Genomic DNA, 25,399 nt, shown 5'->3' with positions numbered 1-25,399 from the left:
CACTCCAAACTCCTACCACCAGTCACAACCTAAATGTCTACAACCCCTCCTGTACTTCTGCTCCAGATCACAACCCGCTCCTAGACCCTGCACTCTCTCCTCCACCAGAGTCCCCTGCCTCAGGTCTCAACCCCCTCCTTCCCCCTCAGATCCCACACCCCCTCCTGCATCCCAATCCCTTACACCATGTTCCCTTCTGCACCCAACCTCCATCCCAGGATCTGTACCTCCTCCATTAATATTATGGAAGAGTAGGGCCCTTGACCACTTACCAAATCCTTGGAGTTCCCCGCCACCACCAAAAATCATTGCACACTCCTGCTGTAAGTACTTTTTCAAACAAACCTTATTCACTTCATTCACTGGGATCTTGTTCTCCCATTTTGCACACCACCAGCTATTTGTTTCATCTATCCTGTTCCATCTTGTTATAAACCTAGATTGTAAAGTGTTGTAACAGAGATTGTCTTTTTAGTTCCGGTTTGTAGGGTTCAGATCCCCACTTGGGGACTTCAGACATTAAAGAAATGACAAATATCGATATGGTGAGGCCAATAGCTACTTGGGACCCAAATGGATACTACTGCTCCATAGACTTGTGCTACTGAAGGACTATCTCCACCACTTCAGGTGAAAAGGAAACACAACAGTCCCATCTACAATTACTCATGGCCTCTAGAGGATTACTGAATTAAAAACTGGGGTTATATGAAAACAAATACATAGAAGCACCTGGCAAGTATGCCACAGAGACCAAATTCAGAGCTATCAAACAAAAACCTTTATAAAATCAGAAGGGATAGTGCAATTTTGAAGAATATGGAACTCTACTTGTCAGACATTTTTCTTTGCCATAGCTGTCACTGTAAGAAATAAAACTGGTCACATTAAAAATTATCCCTTGCTTCACTCCAACAGAATTTAAGAAACCAAGCACACATCTGTTTCACACACAAATCAAAGAAAGCCTCAATTACTGATAAAAACAAAGCAAAAAGCTGTTCTTTATACCGATACATGACAAAAATCTTTAATTAAGTTTGTTGGTTTTAATTCTCAAATTCAATAGTTCCCTTTTTCCCCATTAGGAAACAAATCTTTCCAAGAGAGCAAACTAAGCATTAGACCTACAACAGTATTATTTCTGAAAGCCAATGTCATACTGACAAGAAAATTAAAACAGAATTAAAAAAAATCCAGAGCTTAAAAAAGCAACCATTAATTAGCAACAGCTTTTTACTCTCCAGACATACCTCATCTTTTTCCATATTAAAATATGCATAGCTATACCATGGGAGCATTCTTTTGTTTTACAAAAACTGGTAAGACTGCTTGTTATTGTACTTGAAGTAAGGGGGGGGGGGGGGTCTTATGATTTTTAAAACCAGACTAGTTACTAACCATTAAAGACATCAGGGGCGGAACAGCTTTCTTTAATGTTTTCATCACTTATAAAAGTTAGTGTTATTTGTCATAATAATCCTCCACTTACAGAACACCTTTAATCCCAAAGAATTTAAAAAAATGTAAATTAGCACTAAACTATACACAGGAAATTACTTAATCCACCTCAAACGCTGGCACCTCTGGTATGAAACATGCAATTGCACAATAATTCACAACAATGTATAAATAAAGTCTTGCCTTGGTAGGTGAATAAAACTATTCATGGTATAGCCCATCAATTAATCCGAAAATAAGTGCTGCCCTACATTCTGATGATTTTCTCTCCTGGTCTCAGAGGATATTCTGTTTGTCAGATCTTGTGTCTTTCATCTGTCTATTAGCAAGCTATCTTGCTAGCACGGGCAGCTAAAATAAATGACAGAACTCCCATTCACTTAAATGGCAGGATTTTTCCTTTCAATTGTTAACTCCTTGGGATACAGACTGCATCTTCCTCTATATTCTGCCCTTTAATTTCTAAGCAAAAAAAAGGAAGCAATTTTTTGTGACAGTTTCAAGGTCTCATGATAAACAATGTATATTTTAAGATGGCAACATCTACCCCTGTATGGTAGTCAATGTATGCGCAGACTTACTAAGAACAACAAACACCCAAAAGAAGGCTTTTTTAGCTGCATCTCTTGCAGGGTATGTTGATTCATTTAGTTTAACAGAAGAGTGGGGAAAAGGATGTTCCCAAGAATATCCTTATTAGCGAAGAAGCACCAAACAGGATCAAAGGACCGAAAGGGTCCTCGAGAGGTCGTTTAGTCCAGTCCCCTGCCCTCATACCAGGAATAAGTTATTATCTAGACACAAGAGCAGATGCTTGTCTAACCTGCTCTTAAAGATCTCCAGCGTTGGAGATTCTACAATCTCCCGTTCCATGAACAATTGTTGTTTGGAGCAGCTTACCTGACAGAGCAATAGGGGCATCTTTAAAAGAAAAACTAGAAATAAAATACACCTCTACAGAGCAGATCACACTGCAAACAAGTTGACAGATAAGTAAACAAACGCGAGACACCCAGATGCATGCAGAAAATTCTCTACTACTGTCTAAAATTCCCTCAAAGAGGTATACTAGCTAATGAGAAGTCACACTGTTTAACCCCACTGCAGACAGCACTGAAATGCATCAATCACGCTCCACACAGCATGCTAGAAAACCACTCTCTGTTACATCACTTGAGCCCATTACCTTTAGTAACAAATTAGCATCAGAGGAAGAGACATATACTGGAAATAGACAAGACATTTTTGATCAGCAAATTTTACATCAGTCTCACTAGAGACCATATTTGCTTCATAAAAATCTTAATCCCTGTCCAATTTCTTTAGAAACAGAATTCCACTGACCAAGACAAAAGTAAAAATGTAAACATCAAATAGGCTGGAAGCACTTTATAGACTAACAAAACATGTACATTGGGTATGTCAAACTGGCATTTGGCGGGCTGCATGTGGCCTGATCTAATTTTTTTGCCACCTGCCACTATATTTTTATAAAGGAATAAAGTGCGGCCTGCTGGCCGCTCAGAGCAAGTGGCCGAGTGCAGATCACAGCTGGCAGATCCCTGTCTGGGATCCTCTGCCTCCTATCCAATACCCCTTCTTCCTGCCCCCCGACCATGCTCCCTGGAGCAGCCAGACTGTCACCAACTGCAACTGCTCACGGTCAGGGCCGCTCTGCACATGACACCCAGCATGTGCTCACAGCTGGCCGGGCCGCTCTGCGCTGGGCGCTCTGCACACGCACTCACAGCCTGTCAGGCCGCTCTGTGGTGCTGGGCGCCCAGCATGCGCTCACAGCTGGCCACTGTGCTCATGCCGCCCCAGTGAGCCTGAGGAAGAAATGTGTGGCGGCGGCAACAGCAACTCTGGGTCCGAGGTATTAGGTTGGGGGAGCTGGGAGTGCCTGGCTGTGGGGGAGGGAGGAGACATTGGGTTGGGGGTGTCTGGCTCTGGGGAAGGGAGGAAACATGGGGTGGGGGACCTGCTCTGGAGGTGTGGGTTAGAATGGCAGTATGGGAGTACCTGTCTCTGGGGGAAAAGAAGGGAGCTATTTTGTTAATATTTTGTTTTTTATTTATTTATTCCCAAATAAAATCACAAAATGTATATTAATTTTATATCAATAAATGTGTCAATTTTTTGCAACTGCATGGATAATTATATGTTTATGCAATATCTCAAATTTACAAAGTATCTGAAATTTTCACAGAAGCGTGTACTATTTGATTAACCAGTCTATACCTGTTTTCATTTCAACAAAACAAGTTATGTATCATATAAAAAATTTAAAAGTACCTTAAATTTACATTTAAATTAAAAATTATTTTATATGAGCAAACAATAATTTTACTCATCAAATTATTGTATATATTAAAACAAGACCTGAAAAGTTTATAAAATATACCTAAAGCAATCTATAATAATAAATAATTATGACTTTCTGATACAGTATATTTTCTTTGGTGGCCCTGAAAGCTATCAGTTTTCCTTTGTGCGGCCCTCGGCAGGCTTCGAGTTTGACATGCCTGACGTAGATAGTATCATGAGCTTTTGTTGGCACAGCTCAATTCTTCAGATCACGTGGGCTGTATCCACAAAAACTCATGATACCATCTACATGTTTTGTTAGTCTATTAAGTGCTACCAGACTATTTGTTGTTTTTTAAGTTTATCCCATACAGACCAATTCAGCTACCCCCTGAAGCTTCAAGTGTATTTTATTTTTATCATACCAGTATTTGCAGTCCTTTAACTTAGAGTCAAAATTGACAGACTTTCCACTGATGCTGTGAAGAGCTCATGAGAAATAAATTATACTGATTTAGACATTTAGATAAGATTTTCTAGCCCAAAACTGGACTATGTAGTCTATTTATCTTCTGATTTGTACAACTAGGAAAAAATGCAATCTTACATTTCATTAGTACAAGGCTATGTGGACATGTTAATAACTACTCAACCAACAACTAGGCTACGTCTACATTGGCAAGATTTTGCGCAAATACTTTTAACCCAAGAGTTTTTGCGTTAAAGTATTTGCACAAGAGAGCGTCTACACTGGCATGTGCTTTTGTGCAAAAGCATCCGTGCCAATGTAGATGCTCTCTTGCGCAAGAAAGCTCTGATGGCCATTTTAGCCATCGGGCTTTCTTGCGCAAGACATTCATGTTGCCTGTCTACACCGGTCTCTTGTGCAACATCAGTTGCGCAAGAGGGCTTATTCCTGAGCGGGAGCACCATAGTTCTTGCACAAGAAGCCCTGATTTCACACATTAGAACATCAGTGTTCTTGCGCAAGAACTCCCCACCAGTGTAGACAGGCAGCATGTTTTTGTGCAAAAGCAGGTGCTTTTGCACAAAATCATGCCAATGTAGACACAGCCCTACAGTAAAGGAATTAGCAAATAAAGCCAGTCACAATAGAATAAGAAATGATTTTGTATAAGCCATGAGTTAAATAGATAACCCTGGACAACTGGTTTTTGACAACTCCGCCCAGGTGGAGAGGGGATAAGGGACACCTAGAAGGTAAGGTGGTGGGGTAGGCTCTGGCGTAGCCTGGGGACTAGGGTGTTCACCTGAGGTGGGGGGGTGACAGGACAGGCAACACCCAGGCGGACCTGGAGGGCAGCAGGATTTAAATCAGTTTAATCTTTACCTCTATCAATTTAGCTTAAATCAGTAACTTATCAAACCTAAATCAACTTAAGCAAGAAATAAATCAACTTAAATGGGCAATACTAAAAGCATTTGCACCAGATTAACCACAAAACATTAAAAATCTATTGAGTTAAACTGGTGCATTTTTCTACAAGAGAGATGGGCTTAGGCTAAGACTACATTGCCACTTTGCTGTACTGCAGCTTTCTAGCAAGGGGTGAGAAAAAGCAGCCCTGCACCCCAAGCGCAGCAGGTTACAGCACTGTAAAGTACCAGTGTAAATGAGCTCCCAGTGCTTGTTAGCCGGGCATCTACCACTGTTAGCCTCTGCTCCTGGAGGTAGTTTACATAGAGTGCTGAGAAAGCTCTCTTCTCCCAGAGCTCCTGCTGTGGCCAAACTTTCACTTTAAAGCACAGCTCGGCACTTTAATTTTAAAAGTGTAGACAAAGCCTTAGGAATTCCCCTTGAACAGGAATGCCAGGGTTCTCCCTCCAGCCAGTTCAGTTAACAGCTTGCAGTATTGTCTGAAGACAAACATGCTACAGCAGCAGTTCTCAAACTCTGGGCTGAGACCCCAATTGGGTTGTCACTATTTTGATGGGTCACCAGGGCTGCCTTAGACTTGCTGAGGCCCAGAGCTGAAGCCAAAGCCGAAGCCTGAGCCCCACTACCTGGAGCCGAAGCCTAAAGGTTTCAGCCCTGAGTACTGGGACTCGGGTTACAGGGCCTCTCTCCCCCCACAATGCCTGGGGCTAAAGCCCTTGGGCTTCAGTTTTGTTCTTCAATCCCCTCTCTTCTCCCCAGCAGGGTAGTTGGCTCAGTAATAATTAAAATCAGAAAGGGGCTGTAGTGCAATGAAGATTGAGAACTCCTGTAATAAAGCATGAGAACCAGAAACAAACTGACCAGCATTATAGTTTCATTGTCCAAGTTAAGCAAATTGAAAAAAAAAGTGAACAAACAGCAAAAATGGTGAAAAATAGGCACTCACATACCATGACAATTAAAGTACTACAAAAAACACACAAATCACATTTTGCAACATTTCCATTTTAGTAATTTCAAGTGCTATTAGTAACAGATATAAGGGTTTTTTAATTGTATGCTAACGATGATGATAATAATAATGATAATATGGAGATATACCATCTCAACTGGAAGGGACCTTGAGAGGTCATTGAGTCCAGTCCCCTGCCCTCACAGCAGGGCCAAGTACCATCCCTGACAGATTTGCACCAGATCCCTAATATGGCCCCCCTCAAGGATTGAATTCACAACCCTGGGTTTAACAGGCCAATGCTCAAACCACTGAACTATCCCTCCCCCCGATAGTCCTTTAAATACAATAGTCCTTTAAAAATGCAATCACCATGACAACCCAAATTAAACTAGTGACGGCAAGAAAACAGTTACAAACAAAAATACATACACTCTTCCCCATTGTGTCAAAGTATCCAAAAGTTAAATCTTAACGATCCTGTATTTTGAAAAACAAAGGAAATAGAAGCCCAGACTCAGCAAAAGGCTTAAATACATGCTTAAGTCCCACAAAAGACAATAACAATTAAGTACATTTACATACAGAATCAGGATCTCCAATCACTTTTTCAGGAGTGTTTCCTCAAACATTTTTAATGGTGACAAATTTTAAAAACTGTTTCAGACTCTCCTACTACAAACCTAAAACTGCTATATTGTTTTTTTAATTAGAACAATCCCATACACTATAAACCAGATTGGAGGTGTGCAAGGGTGATGCAGGGGAGGTATCTCTGGTGACTCAGTGACCACTGGTGCCAGCTGGCAGAGGACACAGAGAAGCAGAGTGTTTGAGGGATCATATGGGTCAGATATATGTATAATTCACCAAAGGGTGGTATGCGAGGTCTTTAATGAGCAAAGAACCCACTGGTCAACAATCGTTGTGAAATGTATGCCTGGATGATATTTAAGGAATTATGTATCTATACTAAAAGTATGTTTTGAAGGTCTAGAACAGTGTTTCTCAACTAGGGGTACTCGAGAGAACTCTGGGGGGTACGTCAACACAACTGAAAATTGGAGAAAGCTGAATTTTTGTTGTAAGTTTTACAGTGCTTGATTATTTTTGTAGGATGAAGGCATGTCTATGCCTGCTGGAAGCCAGCACCAAACTCCGAGGATTTCCCTGGAGATTCCAATCTTGGCTCCTCTGGACACACACACTATTCACAGATCTGCTACTTCCAAAGAAATGGTACACCCCAGCTTGCCATTTCCACCACAGATCAAGAAACGTATGCAGGAGTTCTCAAACTTCACTGCACTGCGATGCCCGTCTGACAATAAAAATTATGACATGACCCCAGGAGTGGGAATCAAAGCCTGGGCCCAAGGGCTTTGACCATGGACAGAGGTCCTGTAACCTGAGCCCTGCTGCCCAGGGCTGAAGCGCTTGTGGTTTGGTTCTGGGCAGTAAGGCTTGGGTTTTGGGTTTGGTCTATCAGCAAGTCTAACACCAGCCCTGGAAACCCCATTTTGAGAGCTACTGGTATAAAGTAAAATCATAAAATGCATTCTAGAGCCTAGATTTAATTAACTAGATAATCCTGTATTTAAAAAAAATATTGCTCACCAGCACTTTTTGTGAGATGCAGTATGCTGCCAACTTGCCTTCACCATCTAGGATCCCGAGTTTTATTTTTATCTTTGTTAATCAGGCTAATCCTTTGATCTTTGTCATAAACAAGATATTCTCTGCTGGTCCCTCTTGCCCCTGTTGATTTTTCTCTTATAGATTTTGCAATCTTTTGACTTGTGTCTCAGTGTGAAAATAAGTGTAATGCCGATGCACCCTGTTCATTGGCAGGCAAGATTGAACTAGGGATGTAAGTGACTAATCCACTAGTTGACTTAGAGGCAGCAAGCAGGGAGAAGGGACAGGTGCTGGGGAGAGCCGGCTTAAAAGCCGGTTCCCCCCAGCTCCAGCTCCATGGGAGGTGGCAGGGGTGCAGTGGTGGCTAACTTTGAAATGCTTCCCCTCTTGCTACCTCTGAGAAAGGCAGCCGGGGGGGGGGGGGGGGGGAAGGGGAGAGGAAGGAGCGACTAGTTGAGGAACTAGTCAACTATCCAATAAGCTTTTATCAGATGGTCGACTAGTCACTTACATCCCTAATCTGTATGATTGTGTGTTGGTTACAAAATTCTTCTCTGCTCCTGTTGCATACTTTATTTCCAATGACATGCTAGATACTCTTGGCAGTGCAAAACTCCTGAGCATTATGGATTTAACAAAACAGTATGAAATATGCCCTTAGACGGAGAAAAAATGCCTTCATGACAAATTCTGAACTCTAAAGTTCTAAGTGTTGCCTGTGGGTTAATTAGTGCAGGATCCAAATTTCAGAGATTTGTTAACCTGTTCTAGGATTTTACTTCATTACTTCTGGACAGATCATAAAAACCATTTGGGAGTGTCTGAAGAAGATCTAAGATGCAGATCTTACAATCAAAATGTAACATACGAAAGGTTCAAATCCTTTGCCTAGGTGATTTCTTCAGGTTCTCCTTACAGAGTTTATATCAAAATCAGGAAAATTCAAGAGTGTTACCAGAAAAACAGGTTAATATTCCCTGCATCATCCCTGACTGTTCAGAGTTAATGAACCATAAAAGAGACACACATATTTCTCAAGACATCCTTTAGTTTAGGACACAATCAATAATTTTGATACTAGCTGTGTGATTCCCCTTCCTCCTCACTGCTCCCTTTTCTGCTGGAGATTTCAGTCCTGGGAACACTTCTCTCAAAGTAGAATAAGGTAACCCTAGCTGTGCCTTCATGGACTATTGGAAGATATGAGCTTTTCTGGTGAAGCCAGCAAGGGACGAGGTATCAGCACAGATTAAAATTAAAGTTTCTTGTGCTCACCTCAAAGGCTGTCTCCAACTCACACCCTTTCTACTTGTCATTTATTGTCCATCCCCATATCACCCCCACCTCCTCCAATCTGCCAACAATCAAACCTCACCAAACTATTTGTTAGCTTTTCAGACAAACATCTGTATACTTTCATCCAATCTGCCCTTTTTGCTTGCAAACTCTCCAAGAAATGACCCATCAAGATCTCTGACACAGAGGAGCCACTCACAAGTTCAAGTTCCTAATGGCATGGCTAACACTAGTTCAGACAAATGCTGAAAACGAACAGAAATTCAAGAGCAGATTGGAGACAATATACTCTGTCCAGGTTACTCATAAATTCGAGCCAGGATGCAGTATACTGGAATGTATGAATCAGAAATGTTCTCAATATAATATATTGCAATGACAGTTCAGTAAATGGCAAGTTATCATCAAATTCATCACAGTATTTCAGGCTACAGGGAGAACAAGATTTTATTAAATGTCACCACTATTTATATGGTAAATCAACACCAGTGGTGAGATACCAATGAAAAATACCCTCAGTCAGTGTTTATAAGAATCACTACACCAAAATTAAAAAATCTGTTGCATCTGTCCCCTTCCAAAATTTCCTCTAGATTAGCTTTCTCATCTCCTTTATACCTTGGCTAACACCGATTTCCTGGAACTCAGAAGCAGCTCTGACTTGATCTCATCTATTCTCTGCCTGTCCTCTTCATTCAGATCTAGCAGAGAATCCTGAGGTTGGCTGGTCAGCTTCAGCTTCACCCATGCTGTGAACAGAAAACAACAGTCAATCCCTTCATGCTTGCTGCCATGTTAATTTTACAGACAGAAGTGTGCTATATCCTAAACAGGACTGGGTGGGAATAGACATTAATCAGAAATATCATACAAGATAGTATGACTAGGAATAGAACTACATTTAAATTAACTAATACGACCCCTTCCGATGACAGCTAGTGATAGCCTAGCTGAATGATGCACTGTAAAAGTGCAGGCAGTCTCTGAGCATTCCTTTGCAGGCTAATGTGATGCTGTACGTGGGCCCCATCTGTAATTTTCCCAAGTGGAGCAGCAATAGCTTTCTCTTCAATAATACATAGCAAGGAGAAGCCAACACACATTAGCCAAATGCCATGTTTCTTTTAATAAGGCTTCAGTGCATTACACAAAACCATTCTCAGTCCAGGAATCACCACTACAATACATTCATTAGGCCTCCCAAACTCACAGTCCATACCCAAGTGTCAGAATTGAGCTAAGTTTGTCTCCAGGTGCCTCGGAGACCAAGTGCCACCCAATTGAAGCCTGCCTGGCTTCCTCTCCCCTCTTTCAGACTCCAATCTATCCCTAAGGGATATTACCGTTTTTCCCACTTTAATAGACACCCATTACCTAATCCTCATATCACAACCAGCTCTAGATCCAGAGTCAAATAACATTTTCCTCCCAAATGTCTTTTAATCTGGGGCATAAAGAACACCTACACAAACAGAAAACAGGCTTGGTGAGGTAGCCTCCTGAAAAGATACACAAAATCAACGACCATGTTAAGAGTTCAGATCACAAATTATGTTAATCCATCCCAATAGGTCTAGTGGTAACAATTTGCTGCTGTCAATGAATTATTTTGGCACTAGATATTTGAGGTTAAGTATCTCAATGTCCAAGAGGAGAAAAAAGTCTCCTTTAACTTTGAATTGCATGAAAGTAATTTCAGTAGCAAATACATGACTATTTTCAACTGGCTTTGGAAGACTTTTTTCTTACTATGGCAGTTTTACCTTGCAAATCAGTGTTTTAATTACATGGAGTTTGGCATATAATTTTAAATCCATGCAGTACTATAGTTTATTGTAAGATGGGATAGAGTCCAAAGCTATTATCCTGTAAGACTGCAGGTCAACAACTCTGGACACAAGTCTGATCTAGAATGGCCTTTCTAGGGATGAAAAAGTAAGTCTTCATAGCCATTCAGTCTTTGATGCCTCTAACAAGACAGTCCACAATGATGCCAATTAGTGCAAATTTTTATAAGGACCCCTCCATCTCAGAGGTAAAGACTCAGTCACTATTACCAATGCCTAATTCAAAATGGTGACACCAAACCGAAAGGCTCCTTATATTCCATTACAAATCTGCTGTGCCCCAAAGAATATTTAAAGCAGCTTCTATTATATTCATCAACCCAGGATTCGGTACAGTATTCTCATGTCTTGCATAAAACCCGTTAGTCAGTTAGATAGGGGTTTACTTCTTACCACAAGCTTCTCTATCCTTTTCCTCTGTACTTTTTAGAATTTGTGTTGCTTGTAGCACCGGGGATTCATTTTTCAGAAGACTTTTGACACGGGCAGCTAGTGAATCTACACTGCTACTGTCATCACTCTCTCGAATGCCATCTTCCTCTTTGCTGCCAGCCACACTAGTTTTAGCCAAGGTATGCTGGAAATCCCCTAGGTCATTGGTGATGCTACCTAAGGGCTCTGTAAGATTCTGTAATTTTAAAATCTTTTCAATGCTTGATTCACTACTTGTATTACTCTTTGTAACAGTCATGAGAGGAGGCAGGTTTTTATTTATTGTTCCACTACTGCAACCCTCTGGTTCTGACCGTCCTATGGACTGTGCTACCCCACACACTTCCATAGCTCCCTGGTGTGTTGGTCCAGTCATTTCTTCCACACTTTTTTCCTTGGTTGGTAAATCAATAGCAAGACAGCTTTCCCAGTTTAAACTGCACCTGCGGGAATTCAGGGTCTTCAATAGTGAATTATCTTCTCGGATGCTTCTTCTGGCCAAGGACTCATCCCATGATAATATTCTCTGAAGTGCGGGACTGATGTCTTTCGCTAATCTAGAATCTTCAGACCCATCCTTTTCAATTGACACTGATGAAGAGTTGCTGACTTGTAAAGAGGCAATGGAAGGAGCAGGATCTAACTGAGTGACAGCTATATTTTCTGCCTCTGCTAAAAGCTTCTGGATCTCTTTCAATGTGTTGGATCCAATGAAGGAATCATTTCCTTGATCCCTATTTAAATTAACAGAGGCATCTACGTCTAAAGACACTGGTTCTCCACTGACATGCGTTTCATCTGCATTTCCAACCAAAGGACTGGAGGACAACTTCTCTAGACTGAGGTCAATATCCCTAGACTCAAATTTATCTATGAGCTTTTGAACATGTTTTGAAACAGGTATGTGACCCCTTTCAAAGTCAGAGTCAACTGGAACTGCATGCATTATCTGGCTCAGTTCAACAGATTTTGAGACAGTTGAAGATTCTGAGCTGCCTTTGGGGAGGTGTGGGACAGGTAACTCTGAATGATGGTAGGCAACATTGCATTGACTCAGTGGTTTGTCTTTGGAAGATCTTGAGAACAGAGGTGAGAGATCAGTGGGTAATGGATTAAAAGGGCCAACATCTGAATCCCTTGGTATAGACATGCTGAGAGTGGAAGCATCAGAGTTAAAGCTTATCTGTGTAGTGTCAATTGCAGACGGAGAACTTCCTACAAAAAAAAAGAAGATTAATTAAGAGTTATAGGAAATATTAATTCCAGTGTAGAATATCAGCCTTGTTCCAAAGGCCTCCTGAAAAAAAGAGTAACAGTGATTATTCTAGAAAATATGCAAGAACATATATAAGAAAATATACAAGAATGTATCTTCTGTTAAAACTGTTTGTGATTACTATTTACTAAAAGAAACGCTTTAGATAATTCTGTACAAATCTCTAGAATTTATGTACATTGGGGAAACTGTTTCAAATAACTGGACATTTAGATTCATAATATTTCTAGTGCTGAGAAATTCTGATTCAGTGTATATCCTTTGCACAGCAATAAACAAGAATACTCATCAGATTTAACATCCTAAGGATATGTAAAGAAACACGAGATACTTTAAAAAAATAAAACAATATAAAAACAGAGAGCCTGATTGATATACGCATGGGAGAGAGCTGCATCCAGCCACCATGGCTCAGAAAGACAAAACAAGTCAATGCAGAGACTCCTGAGAAAATAAGCATTAGTGACTTTCAGGGAGTTGGTCTGAAGAGTATTAGCTGTAAAGAGATTGCAAGACTGCTTTCTTGAATTGGCTACAAGATATGGAGGCCTAATAGCTGGGAATGTTGCATAAAGACTCATACAATTCTCTACCCAGTTCTCTACTCAATGTATATTTCAACAAAGAATTCACTGTGAAGGCATGTTATGGAAGTTATCTTAGATCTAGTTAAATGTGCTTTCATTTGATCCAGTGGCTGAACATCTACTAAGCCACAGAAATCAAGTATTTATTAGTCTTAGACAGTTTGTGTGTTGACATGGACTCCCACAACTCCAATATTGGGGCTCTGAATTGATTAGATCATATTTTGATAACTGGGGAGAGGGATAGCTCAGTGGTTTGAAAATTGGCCTGCTAAACCCAGGGTTGTGAGTTCAATCCTTGAGGGAGCATTTAGGGATCTGGGGCAAATCTGTCAAGGATGGTACTTGGTCCTGCTGTGAAGGCAGGGGATTGGACTTGATGACCTCTCAAGGTCTCTTCCAGCTCTAGGAGATAGTCATACTTTAAATGGAGATACACCCACCTCTACCTGTACCCCAGTCACATATTATACCAGAGAAATTAAAGAAGGGGAGAGAAAAAAAAGAGATACAAAGATATTTTCACCATGGGAAAAATGTAACATTTTTGTGAATAACTCGAACTTCAAAACTATTGGGGGCCGCAAGCCGGTAATCAGTATGGAAACACCCCTCACTAAAGAGAAATAATCAAGTATGCAAACTGTTCTGTTCTGTAAGATCCTTGCAGCATGCCTCTACCTTTTTCCATACCTTCAGATAGCTGAACATGCTTTGTTAAGGTGTCAGTGGATTCCTTCAAGGTTCTGAGCTCTGATGGGGAAAATTCAACCTCTCTGATTGGTCCTCTGGGTACAAATGGAGTCAGTATAGCTGAAGGTGACTGATCAATGCCAAGATTGCGAAGATACATCTTACGTAAAGGGGGGACATGGAACAAGGAAAGTAATAAATATACATGGTACCATTATAAAGAAACTCTGATTATAACCTACCCTCCCCCCCCCCCCAACCATCATCTCCAAACCACAATTTTTATTTTTAACATCCTCCTGCCCTTGAAAAGTTTGTTTCAACCTATTCTCCAGTGTACGTAACAACAACAAACCCAGACCACTGGTTTTATTACATATTGTGCCATCCCTCCACTTAGTCTGAATTTTAGACTCTACGTGTTTTGTCAGTCTATCAAGTGCTACCAGACCATTTGTTGTTTTTTTCTGTACAGACTAACTCAGCTACCTCCGGAAGCTTCTTTTATAGTATTTCTTTGAAATATCACTAATTGAAATCTGGAAGGAAAAAAATGAGCCTTTGGCTTAAAACTCAACATACACTTCTCCTCTCCAAAAACATCTTAACATTTGAGCTGGGCACCAAGAAAAATTCCTTAACATTTAAGGCCAGTTATACTATGGGGCAGTCTCCAAAGCACAGTGACAGAATCCTCATTGCTGGAACTGTTTAAATGTCTTATTGGACAAAGTAGTTGTGGATGCATTACATGGTACAAACCTGAACTGGCAAGGAAATGCTTTCTTTTGTTTATTTTAAACCTGCCACCTATTAAATTTTTTTGGTGACCCCTAGTACTTGTGTAATGAGCAGTAAACATTACTCCTTAGTTACTTTCTCCAGCAGTCATGACTGTATAGACCTCTGTCATATCCCCCACCTTCATTTGTCTCTTCTCCAGGTTGCGCTCCAGTTAGGACTAAATCAAGAATTGCCTCTCCCCTTGAGGGTTCCAAAACCAGCTGCTCCAAGAAGCAGCCATTTAAGGAAGCAACAAATTTTATCTCTGCATCCTATCCTGAGGTGATGTGTACCCAGTCAATATGGGGATAGTTGAAATCCCCCACTATTACCGAGCTTTTTATTCTGATAGCCCCCCCGAATCTCCCTTAGCATTCCATAGTCACTATCACGATCTTGGAACAGGTGGTCAAGAATATATCCCTATTGTTATATTCTTCTTATTAGAGCACAGAATTACTACACAGAGATTCTATGGAATATTTTGGTTCATTTAAGATTTTTACTTCATTTGAGTCTACATTTTCTTTCATGTACAGTGCCACTCCCCCACAAGCACAACCTGTTCTGTCATTCCGATATATTTTGTACCCTAGTAAATGGATATATTCCTTGAAATTTACTCTGGGAAAATTAGAGTCCAAGTTTGACTGCAAATACTACATTGTTATGATATACATTATTTTGCAAGAGGAAGAGCCACTTATTCTAAATAAAGTCCATCATTCATATACATCTGAATTTAATTTTTACTAGCACTCATCAGCTACCAACAAAGGCAAGTGTTAACATGGTTGCCGCCTATTCTGGCAGCCATCCTATTTCTAAGCCACTCTGAAAAGAGATGGAGGGGAGACTGGACTAGCAAAGTAAGATCCCATTGGTTTGTATGTAAGGAACTGTAGGCAGAATGACTCCCTTTTCTTTAATGTGTGTTTATTAATCATCTGCTGTTTAAGACATTCACACTGGGGCAAACTTGAAAGAACATTTATAGAAGAAGCCATCTGCTCTGCCAGGAATGTTCTGTGTTGCTTTTGCTATTATTGAAGACGGGTGTGGGTGTGTGAAAAGTTCGCTCTCTTGAAGCTTAGCTCCTCCCCAAACTCAGTGGTGGAGTCAAAACTTGACGTTTTGAAATCAAAACCTGCTTACATGGAAGAGATTGGAAGGTCATAAATGACTTGCCAATGTGCTGCTAACAAAAAGGCTTGCACCTTGTCCTTGCTTTCAAGGCTGTGGATCACTCAACCCCAATCTACATCACTGATCTTGTCCTCTTTTTGCCTTCATTCTTATCTCCTACAATCAGCCACTGTCACTCGTCTTTATACACCCTTATATCCTTTTCCCACTGCTGCCTCAATGCGACCCTCTAAGCAAGGAACATCTTCCTTTAACCCACTATCCAGGAACTGCAACTGCCTCACTGAAATAAACCCTAAAAGTGTGCTACTTCCACATCACAATGAGTAACTAAAATACTGATTCAACATCGTGAGATAAATTCACTGCTGCCATGAACAGGCAGCATTTCAATAGTGCCATGATAATTTAAGTCAGTAGTAATGTTTACCCCGATTGCAGAAAGAGCGTAATAAAACAGTGTAGGACAAAGTGGATTTAGAGGATTTTAACATTATATACTTTAAAGGACTTCTTCACTGAGGATAACTTTAAACTTCCTCTGTTATTTAGAATCTTTCATTATATTAGCTAACATCTAAGCTGAAGAAGTCTGTAGCTGTGGCACCCAATAGTCTTACTACACGTCAGATATTAAAGGCTTCTGTTAGCTACACTGATCTCTCCATACAATGGGCCATTCATTGTGATGTTCCAAGCGCCTTCAACTCCTACTGCTTTTAACCCAAATTGAGGCTGCTTTATCAGCAAACCTAAAGAGAAATGGCAAAATTACTAGCAATATCTTACCGGTATTCTTTCTTCAATATTTATCTCTTTTTTATCTGGAGTTTTCAAAGTAGGTGTCCAGAAAGGAATGACATTATCCCCTTCTAAACCGGTGAAAAAATCCCTGGCAACTTCTGAAGAGGAGCTTGCAGAAGACAAATCAATATGGCTACTTGCCTGTGAATTAGACAGGAGGTTTAAGCTATCTGGAGAAATGTCATTTATGTCAATGTCCATGATTTGACTAGTAGAGAGTTCTGGGTCATCTGACTGTCTGGTATTATTTTCAAGACCATTGTATTTCTCTTGCCCACCACTTGGATGGTGTTCCTCCTCTCTGAGAAGTTGAGCAACCCTTTCACTGGAAATGAAGGCATTTTGATCTGAATTTTGTCCTATGCTATATTTGTCATCATCATCATCACCACCACCACTGGACCCCGAAGGGACAAGGACAGTTGTAAACTGTTGGGTCATGGCATCTCCTAAATGCGCATCACTTTTTCTAATTTCAGGCATTTCAGAAACTCTGCTTTTGTCTTCTGTAGGCCGAACAATTTCATCTGGCTTTGATGCCTGAACAACTTCAATCTGTGAAGCCTCCCTGCTGATTATATTTACTGAGTTGTCAGACTGAGACCGGGTAAGTGGCGAAGTATGTGCTGACACTTTATCATGGGAATGCAAACTGGTCATCGAGCCTATGTCTCCAAAGGATGTAGCTAGACCACTCTTGAGTTTACTAATGCTACTGCTCTGTCTTGCTAAAATACGGTTTAAGGAATCAGCAATTGCACTATAGGCTTTCTGCCTTGGAGAAACTCCACTCACGCCACGTAAAATCAAAGCATCAGGTATCTTGTCCATTGGCTGCTTCACATTCCAAGCTCCTACCTTTTCCATGAAACTAAGGGTAGGAAGAGACTGGATTCTTTCAGTACGAGGGTGAGTCATTCTCAAGGACTCACTAGTTTCACTGTTTATTTCCTGTTCACTCTGGGATTCATGATGCTTCTCAGCAGAAGAAATTAGTGTACTTGTCGATGAGTCCCTAGAAGTTTCTTCATTTAAACAAGTAAGAGAGGCCTGAAGGTTTGATTTGATAAGAAGGGGCTTACTGGGTACTTCTTGCTTTACATTTCTGCTTACAAATATGCCTGGAGTGGACTGATAGATTGGTTGAGCTAAATGTCCAAAGAAAGAACCATCATCTACAGGAAGATTAAATGAAGGTGAAATGCCTGTATTTTTGTGTCCCCTCTCTATGCTGAAGTCTGAAAGAGTTAATTCACTTCTGTTAACGTCAGGCCGGATTTCCGCAGCAGTATTTTTCTCGATGCATGTTCCACCATATTCTACATTAGCAGTGACAGGCTGGTGAGATGCACTGTTCTTGATACTAGCTGCAGACTTAGCAGAGACAGTCTCCTCTTTCAGTTTTCCAGACATTTTAGAAAACAGTTGTTTATGCTGCATATCTAGAATGGCTCCCTGGGGCTCAATATTAACACCAGAAAACTCCAGTCTGCTGGAGTCTTTCAAATCTGAATGATGTCCCTTGGAAAACATGAACATTTCTGAAGGCTTTGCAGAACACACATCTGGGGCACTGGTATTTTTAAAGGGTTCTCTCCTTGAAACATCAGAAAACATCTTGGAAGAGCCAAGCTCAGGAACGCACTCTTCTTCTAGCTTCTGATGTGATTTTCTTATAATCACTTCTGACTCCCTATCAGAAAGCTCAACATTTCCTATTTGCTGCATTGTTTCCTTTTCCCTTTGGTCCCTTGTTGATATGCTCTTGCATGAAGAGCTCTCTGAAGATGGGAACCCACCGTGGCTTGACACCCCCACTTCTTTCTCCTGAAGCTCCAGGAGAAGAGGAGCTGGCGTATTGCTGTCTAAAAAGAAGGGATCGTTATTTACAAAACCACTAGGGGCCTCCCTAGCAACAGATACTTCTGGATGCTGTAGAGTTTCTGGCTTGTTTATAAGAATATCTCTATTTGGGTCTGTTACATTTTCATCTGTATTAGGGATTAAAGACTTGTTGCTAATATCAAGTTTACAATTTTGATCTTCAACCTTCTCCTGCCTCTCCACAGTTATCTGTCCAGAAAGAGAAATAGGGCGCTGAGACAAATAGCTGGTACAGTCAACATCACAAGGTTCTATAGTGCTGATTGCAACTGGATGCTGGGACAGGGTGAAGCAGCTAGTAACTAAGTCCGAAGATACTTCAGTGGCTGCTGGCTGCACAGCTTCACTGATCTGCAAAGGCTTTGGATACTGCTCAGAAGCATCAGAAACATCAGGGATTCCTCTGGAAGAGAAAAGACAAGTAAATGTTTCTTTGGTTACATTTTCAACACCCACATTTAAAAGAAGTGAAGCTTAAAGATAGGATAGCTACATGAGAGCAAACAACCAGTGTTCAGCATAAGGGTGAGCAATAATTTTGGAATGGGGCCATTTCAAAAATTTTCAGAGTGGGCACAGGCTGCCCCAGAAGGGGCAGGGCCTCAGGCAGAAGGGGTGGGATCTCATGTGCCTCCCAAGCAGCTCCCAGGCAACATGCTAGCCACAGGGCCGGGAGCTGCAAGCCCTTTCAACTGCTTCTATTTAAAGGGCTCACACTTTCCCCATGTGCCCTTTAAACAGAAGCAGTTGAAAGGGCTCACAGCTACCGGCCCCACCGCTAGCACGTAGCCTGGGAGCCACCAGCCCTTTCACTTGTTTCTATGTAAAAACCACGTCCCTTCCACCTTTGAAAATTTTTGAAGTGCTGCCCCCCTTCAAAAATTAGGGCCCACCCCTGCGAATGAGTTGCTTAGCAGCCGTGCGGAAGATGCAAGCTCTCTAAACAGAAGCTCATGTCTCCCAGTCAACATACTAGTGGCAGGTTTGGGGAGCCGGGAACCCTTTCAACTGCTTCTACTTAAAGGGCCACCATCCTGGTGGCTGCTACCACGTTGCCTGGCAGACATGGGGAAACACGAGCCCTTTAAATAGAAGCAGATGAAAGGGCTCACGTGTCCCTGGCTCCTAGACAGTGTGTTAGGGGGCAAGGCCAGGAACTGCCACCCGGGCTGGATAAAAGAGCTAGGCAGGTTGGATCCAGTCCACTGACAGGCTCTTGCTCAGTCCTGGTTTAGCAACACATTCATCTTAAGCCAAATAAAATCAAGAAAATATTTTAAACCTCAAAGACAGGGCAATTTACATTAAAAAATGATTTTAGATACCTATAAATAATGGTTTGGAAATATAAATACTATGGCTCTAATGAGCATGTCAATGTGTTCCACCAATTAGGACCTTCTAATTCACTTTGTATTAATAGACTCTCATTCAAAAATAACTGTATTTATTTTTTAAATTATCCAATTTAGGACTTCAAATACTTTTAACAAGAATATAAAATAGGTCAAGCCTGAAATGAACAGTAGGGATTGTAGCAGTGAAAGGTTTCTGCAGATTTCTTACATTTTTATCTGCACCCTGAATTATTAGCAGTATGGCTAGTCAAAAAACGTTACGTTTCAAAATCTTTTGTTCCATATCAGAACAAGACTTTTATACACTTTCATTTTAAAAAAATTAAGACACCTTCATTCCAGAATAGCCAGTAATCTGGTGGCCAGGACACTCCCCTGGGATATGGGGGGGACAGGCTCAAATTCTTGCATGGAACTTAGGTAAAACAGACTTCAAACTGGACACCCTACATTCCACTTTTATTTGAGACTTGAATCTGGATCGCCCACAATGCAGGTGAGTGTCCTAGTCATTAGATTATATTCTAAGGTCTCCACATGCACTTGAAACCCAATCCTGGACCCAAGAAATAGTCCCAATGAAGTATTGACCCTGGAGCTAGGATGACAGACAGCTCTCCCATGGGGGGGGCTTGTTCCTGTCTGATACCCAGCCCCACTGTAAATACTGTGGATTGATCACTTTTTATATGAGTAGAGCTGGTTGTGAATGTTTCAATAAGACATTTTTTAGAGAGAAGTGCCCCGTGCCATTCAACTATGATTTCTCTCAGATTCTGTAAGGAGACACAGAATGACTCAGAAGGGTTTTGGTCAGTTATCCTCAAAACATGGCTTAAAATGAAGGGGAAATGGAAAGACCAACAAACTGACAGGCTCTTCTCACAAACTCAAGGCTATTTAATCAGATTTTATCCAATTTCTGTCCACTATCTGTGCTGATTTTAATTTATTATGCAATTAATACAAATGAACTTCAGTAGATTCTACTTAATATCTTCCTGGATAACAACAACTTCTGGTAAAAAATCAGCATTTTTCTAGGAGCCAGTTCTGTCCCAGTGACTTTAATGTTAATGGCATTCACATATTGGCAATAACATGCTGTTTATTAAGAACACTTTGTGGAATAAAGGCCACAACTACAGGCAGATTTGCAAGGGTGCTCCCAGTAAAGGAAGTGCTGGGATGTGCCTTTCTCCCCTACAGTCTTGCAAACTTGCCAGTAGCCAGTGCCCAGAGGCACGTCTGGTGCAGCAGTGCTGCCTGGCACAAAACCACACAGGAGGCTGTGAGCTGCAAGTAGCAGCTGTGGGAGAGGTAATGGTGGGAGTAGAGCTGCAGCCCAGGTTCCAGCACAGCTCCTCTCCCTGCCCACTGCAGGTTGTGCCCTGCTGGTGGTTTGTACACAAGAAAGCAAGCATTGGAACATCTGATCCCCCAGTCACTGAAGAATTCAGGGTGGATGCCAGGTAGCCCTGTGGTAGAGGTACCAGTCAGTACCAGACAAGTGGGGAACTCCTACTCCCCTGTGAGCGGCATAGAGGACGTATGCTTGAAGGCAGAACTCTTACCTGCACAGCATCAGTGTAGAAATTAAGGATGTAAGAAGTTGTTTAAAAATGTAACCATGTAACTGCTAAAAATCCTAGAGGTTAAATCCTACGTGCACTGCAGAGCCCGCAGCAAAGCCACTCCAAGAGTGGGGCGGCAGCCCCTGCCTGCCATGCTCCCAGGGAGCCAGCACGTAGCCTGTGGGGCAGGGACAGGGCCCACCACAGACAGAGATAAATGAACCTGTAAAACAGGAATCCCACTGCAACTAAATGTTGTACTTAAGAGCCTTCTGGAAAAAAACTAACCTTTAAACAGAAGTGAAAGCAGTGCTCGCAACTCCCATGATGTTGTTATGAGCAGGGTGGATTTTAAAAAGATTTTTTTTTTACATCATTCATCAATAAAATACTAAATTTCTCATTTTAAAAAAATGGCTATAATTAAGTATTATCACAAACATGTTATTCCTACATTTACAGTCTCATAAAAATAAGTTAATGGCTCTAGTCTGTCCAGCTAAACAACCAGCTTTTGCTCCCTGAAAGGTATGGGCTTTCAGTTTCTGTTAGGCTGATGAGAAATGTGCAAAGACAGACACAGACTGGATAGGATTGTTCTTGTGCTGTGCTTATGTGGTGGTGAACCTGGTAGAGTTAGTTAAGACATTGTCTAAAGACAGAGGGATAATGCATAGGAAAAGATGAAGGCAGCATAGAAAGGAATATTGGAGTGGACTGGAAAAGAAAAGGGAAGCCATTATTCAGCACACACATAACTTCCTATATTCCTCTACACTTTTGCCACAGAAAAACTGTCATGGCTGCTGGGTGTAAGACAGACCCTCTTTGGGAATATTGTGAATATATTTCTTCGCTGGATAAAAAAGGGAAGTGTGTCAGGTATAAGCAGAGCAAGATGATGATGCAGGGCCTAGCTGCAAGAATGAAACATCGCAAGGAAAATTACTTATTGTGAGAAAATTATGTGGATGAAGACATGGATATGTCTGAAGAACAGTGTGGATCAACTCTGAAATGCTCTCTATGCCTTTTAGTATACGTGTGATGTAACAAGTAAATTCCCAAGCTGTTCGCTATGGTGGATGTTACTTTAAAAAAAGAAAGTGTAGCTTAGCTAATATTTATGGCTTGTTTAATTAGTTAACTAGATTTAGAATCTATCACCCAAATATACAGTACACAAAGCTGCAGCAAGAGAAATCTAGAGTTGCCAGTTGCCACGAAGTGTCATTTTCTTATGTTATAGTACATAATACATGCCTCTTATTTTGGAACACCCTTGTCACAGATGATAATAGGATAATAGTGATGCCACAAGTCTATTCCCTATTTTACTTCAGCATAACTCCGCTTTCCCAAAGGAACCCCCATCCTATACTTATTTTCAATGCGGCTTACTCCAAAATTAAGTACACTCTAAATCAGTGGTTCCAAAATGTTTTGGCATTACGTTCCCTTTTTGATTTTTGAGAAACCCTCATTCCCCTCCCCACCCCAGCCCCCAAAAAATTGCAGGGGACCAGTATTAAAAAAAAAAAAAAAAAAAAAGATGACGGTCCTCCAGGGTAAAAGTTGGTGACCCCCCCCAAAAGTTGCCCTTTTAAGAGCATAGCAGCCATTGCCCTTTTAAGGTGGCCATTTTGAAGTCTGCCCAACACGCTCCATCCTCCCCCCACCCCAGCTAGTCCGAGATGCACGTGTTCTGGCGGAGTCCCGAGCCAGGAAAAACAGAAAATACCGGACATTTCACATGGTATTTTCTGAATTTTTTTAGTAGAAGGACCGGGCTCTTTCTTGGGGGAGGAAGTTAACGGGGGGGGGGGGGGGGAGAGGAGGCACTGAGTCGCCTTGTGCTCCCCCCCGGAATTTCTTCACACACACCCAGTTTGGGAACCTATGCTCTAAATAGTCAGTCTTAGCTTTTTTGGTATCTTGGTATCAAGCTGCATCAAAAAGCCAGTGGGAATGGGGAAGATGAGAGCTAATTGTAGAAGTTTTAAGGATGCTGTACATTTGGTGTTCTAAGGATGTGTCTGTTAGAGTTAATAAAATTTTTAAAAAATTGAGAGAGAGCAAGCTTAAGGACAGTCATCAGCCAGCAACTCAGGAGACTATTTCAATTACAATTGTGAAACATTTTTGTTATATTTAAGATTTAGTTTAATAAAATGTAAGTGCTATTGTGTTTGTGTGCATGATTTAGTTCTTACCATTCCTAATGTACTGCTGTTGCATCTGCAGCTTGATAAAAGTAATGAGTATTATGTACTATTTCCTAAATTAATAAATATCGAGTTATCTAAAAAAAATTACACAATGCATACTGTCTTAGACGATATGAAAGGGTGTAATGAGCTGTAAATTAACATGTTTTAGTGATCAGATCTGCACTATTTGTTGAATAAATATGTGAAGAAATATCAGTGGGAAACCTGATTTAAATCAATGTAGTTTTTTGGTGATTTAAATTGTGATTTAATTCAATTATTTAAATTGTACTGATTTAAATCAACCCTCCCTGGTTACAAGTCTTATGATTATTATTTTCATTGAACCCCCAGCTTTTGGAATCAAGCGGATGTGTGATGATTTCAGCCATCACTCAAAGAAAAAATGACGTTTTTAACCCCTTGTGGTTGTGGAGAAATCTTCAAAAGGTGACCTCCAGTGCAACCAAAAGGATAGGAAAAAAACCCAGAGGGCAAATAAAAATAACACCAAATCTATTATTTTTACATAAATTCATTATTTTTGATGAGCCTGATTCATGATTTTTTAACATTTGGGGTTGGCAATAGTATGAAGGTGTCAGTTTCATCTCTGTTTATAGTCAGCTTCTAATCATTATTTGCAGTGGGTGAACACCCCTAAATCCCAGGGCAGGTGCAGTTTAGACTCATGTGGCCTTGCCCTAGAAGGATGTTTGCAAAAGGGAAATGATCTGTTGCAAGCTTGGTGAACTGCAAAAAAGTGATAGAAATTAATCGATATTTCAATTGTTGTATTCAAGAGTTAGTATAAAGTAAGAGTATACATTAAAACTTTAAACCGAACCAATGTCTCCTGAGTAAGTTGACACAAGGTATTAGAATCTAATAATTAATTTTCTTTCGTTATAGGAATTAGAGTTCTGTCGGATAATAATTTTTAAGTTATTACCTGCACACAAAAAACACAAAAAAACCCCACAGTTTTCAGGTGCCTAAGTAGCCCGGAATCATGGTTAAAGTTACACCCACCCAAAAAAAATATGAAATGGTGCCCATGTTCCATGGGGCCCCTAGCTTCCTGTAGAAAGCCCTTACATCTGGGCTGCAGCCTTTTATCCTGCTACTGCCTAGCTAGTAGGCAGGATGGCACAGCTTAGCACTTCCTTTCCTAGATGCAATCTCACAAACCTGCTGTCCACAGAGGGATTACTAATAAGCATATTCTACTGTACCTGAAAATTCACTGAATCACAGGACATACAATGTAGAGAATTCAAACAACACACAGTAACTTCATCCCACCTTAGAGGAGCAAAATCCAGCTCAGTTTGCTGAAATAAGGTATCGTCCAAAATCTTCTGATCTCGTGCTGAATAAGTCATCGATAGTGGGAGACAGGGAGAAAAGCGACTGTCCTGAATTTCTGTTAAGATTTAAAAAAAAATCATGGTGATGTGATGATAATGCAATAGTCAGGGCTTGCTAAGCAACCCCTTATTAATTCAATTGCCCGGCCATCTGGAATAGCTTGCAAAGCCAAAAAATGCCAATTATGGTAAAAAAAAATTACATAATCCAGCAATGCTAGTGACTGAAGTAGATGAATAAAAAATAATTCACATTTCCATTAAGCTGATATTGAAGGCTACCTTATGATTCCTTATACAGATATCCAATTATATTGATGATGGAATTTCAGATATCAGATGTTTACAATTTTAGAAAATAGAGCCAGAAAAACACTAATAA

The 25,399-nt window shown here is 40.8% G+C and overlaps 1 protein-coding gene across 5 annotated transcripts in view; it reads right to left on the bottom strand.

Moving 5' to 3' along the window:
- Positions 1-25,399, bottom strand: part of ALMS1 (ALMS1 centrosome and basal body associated protein) — a 98,848-nt gene that overhangs the window by 34,690 nt on the left and 38,759 nt on the right. For all 5 annotated transcript variants that reach the window (XM_089777742.1, XM_075931030.2, XM_089777741.1 and 2 more), the window contains 5 exons: positions 24,953-25,073; positions 16,607-18,908; positions 13,889-14,048; positions 11,294-12,547; positions 9,672-9,802 (listed from right to left, as the gene is read on the bottom strand). In XM_089777742.1, the coding sequence (XP_089633868.1) occupies positions 9,672-9,802; positions 11,294-12,547; positions 13,889-14,048; positions 16,607-18,908; positions 24,953-25,073 (3,968 nt within the window). The remainder of the gene's footprint in view (positions 1-9,671; positions 9,803-11,293; positions 12,548-13,888; positions 14,049-16,606; positions 18,909-24,952; positions 25,074-25,399) is intronic.

This window comes from Pelodiscus sinensis, chromosome 4, assembly GCF_052426305.1.
Source record: "Pelodiscus sinensis isolate ZL-2025 chromosome 4, ASM5242630v1, whole genome shotgun sequence".
Classification (NCBI taxonomy): domain Eukaryota; kingdom Metazoa; phylum Chordata; order Testudines; family Trionychidae; genus Pelodiscus; species Pelodiscus sinensis.
The sequence above is the reverse complement of the archived record's forward strand: the minus strand, read 5'-3'. Positions and strand labels throughout refer to the sequence as shown.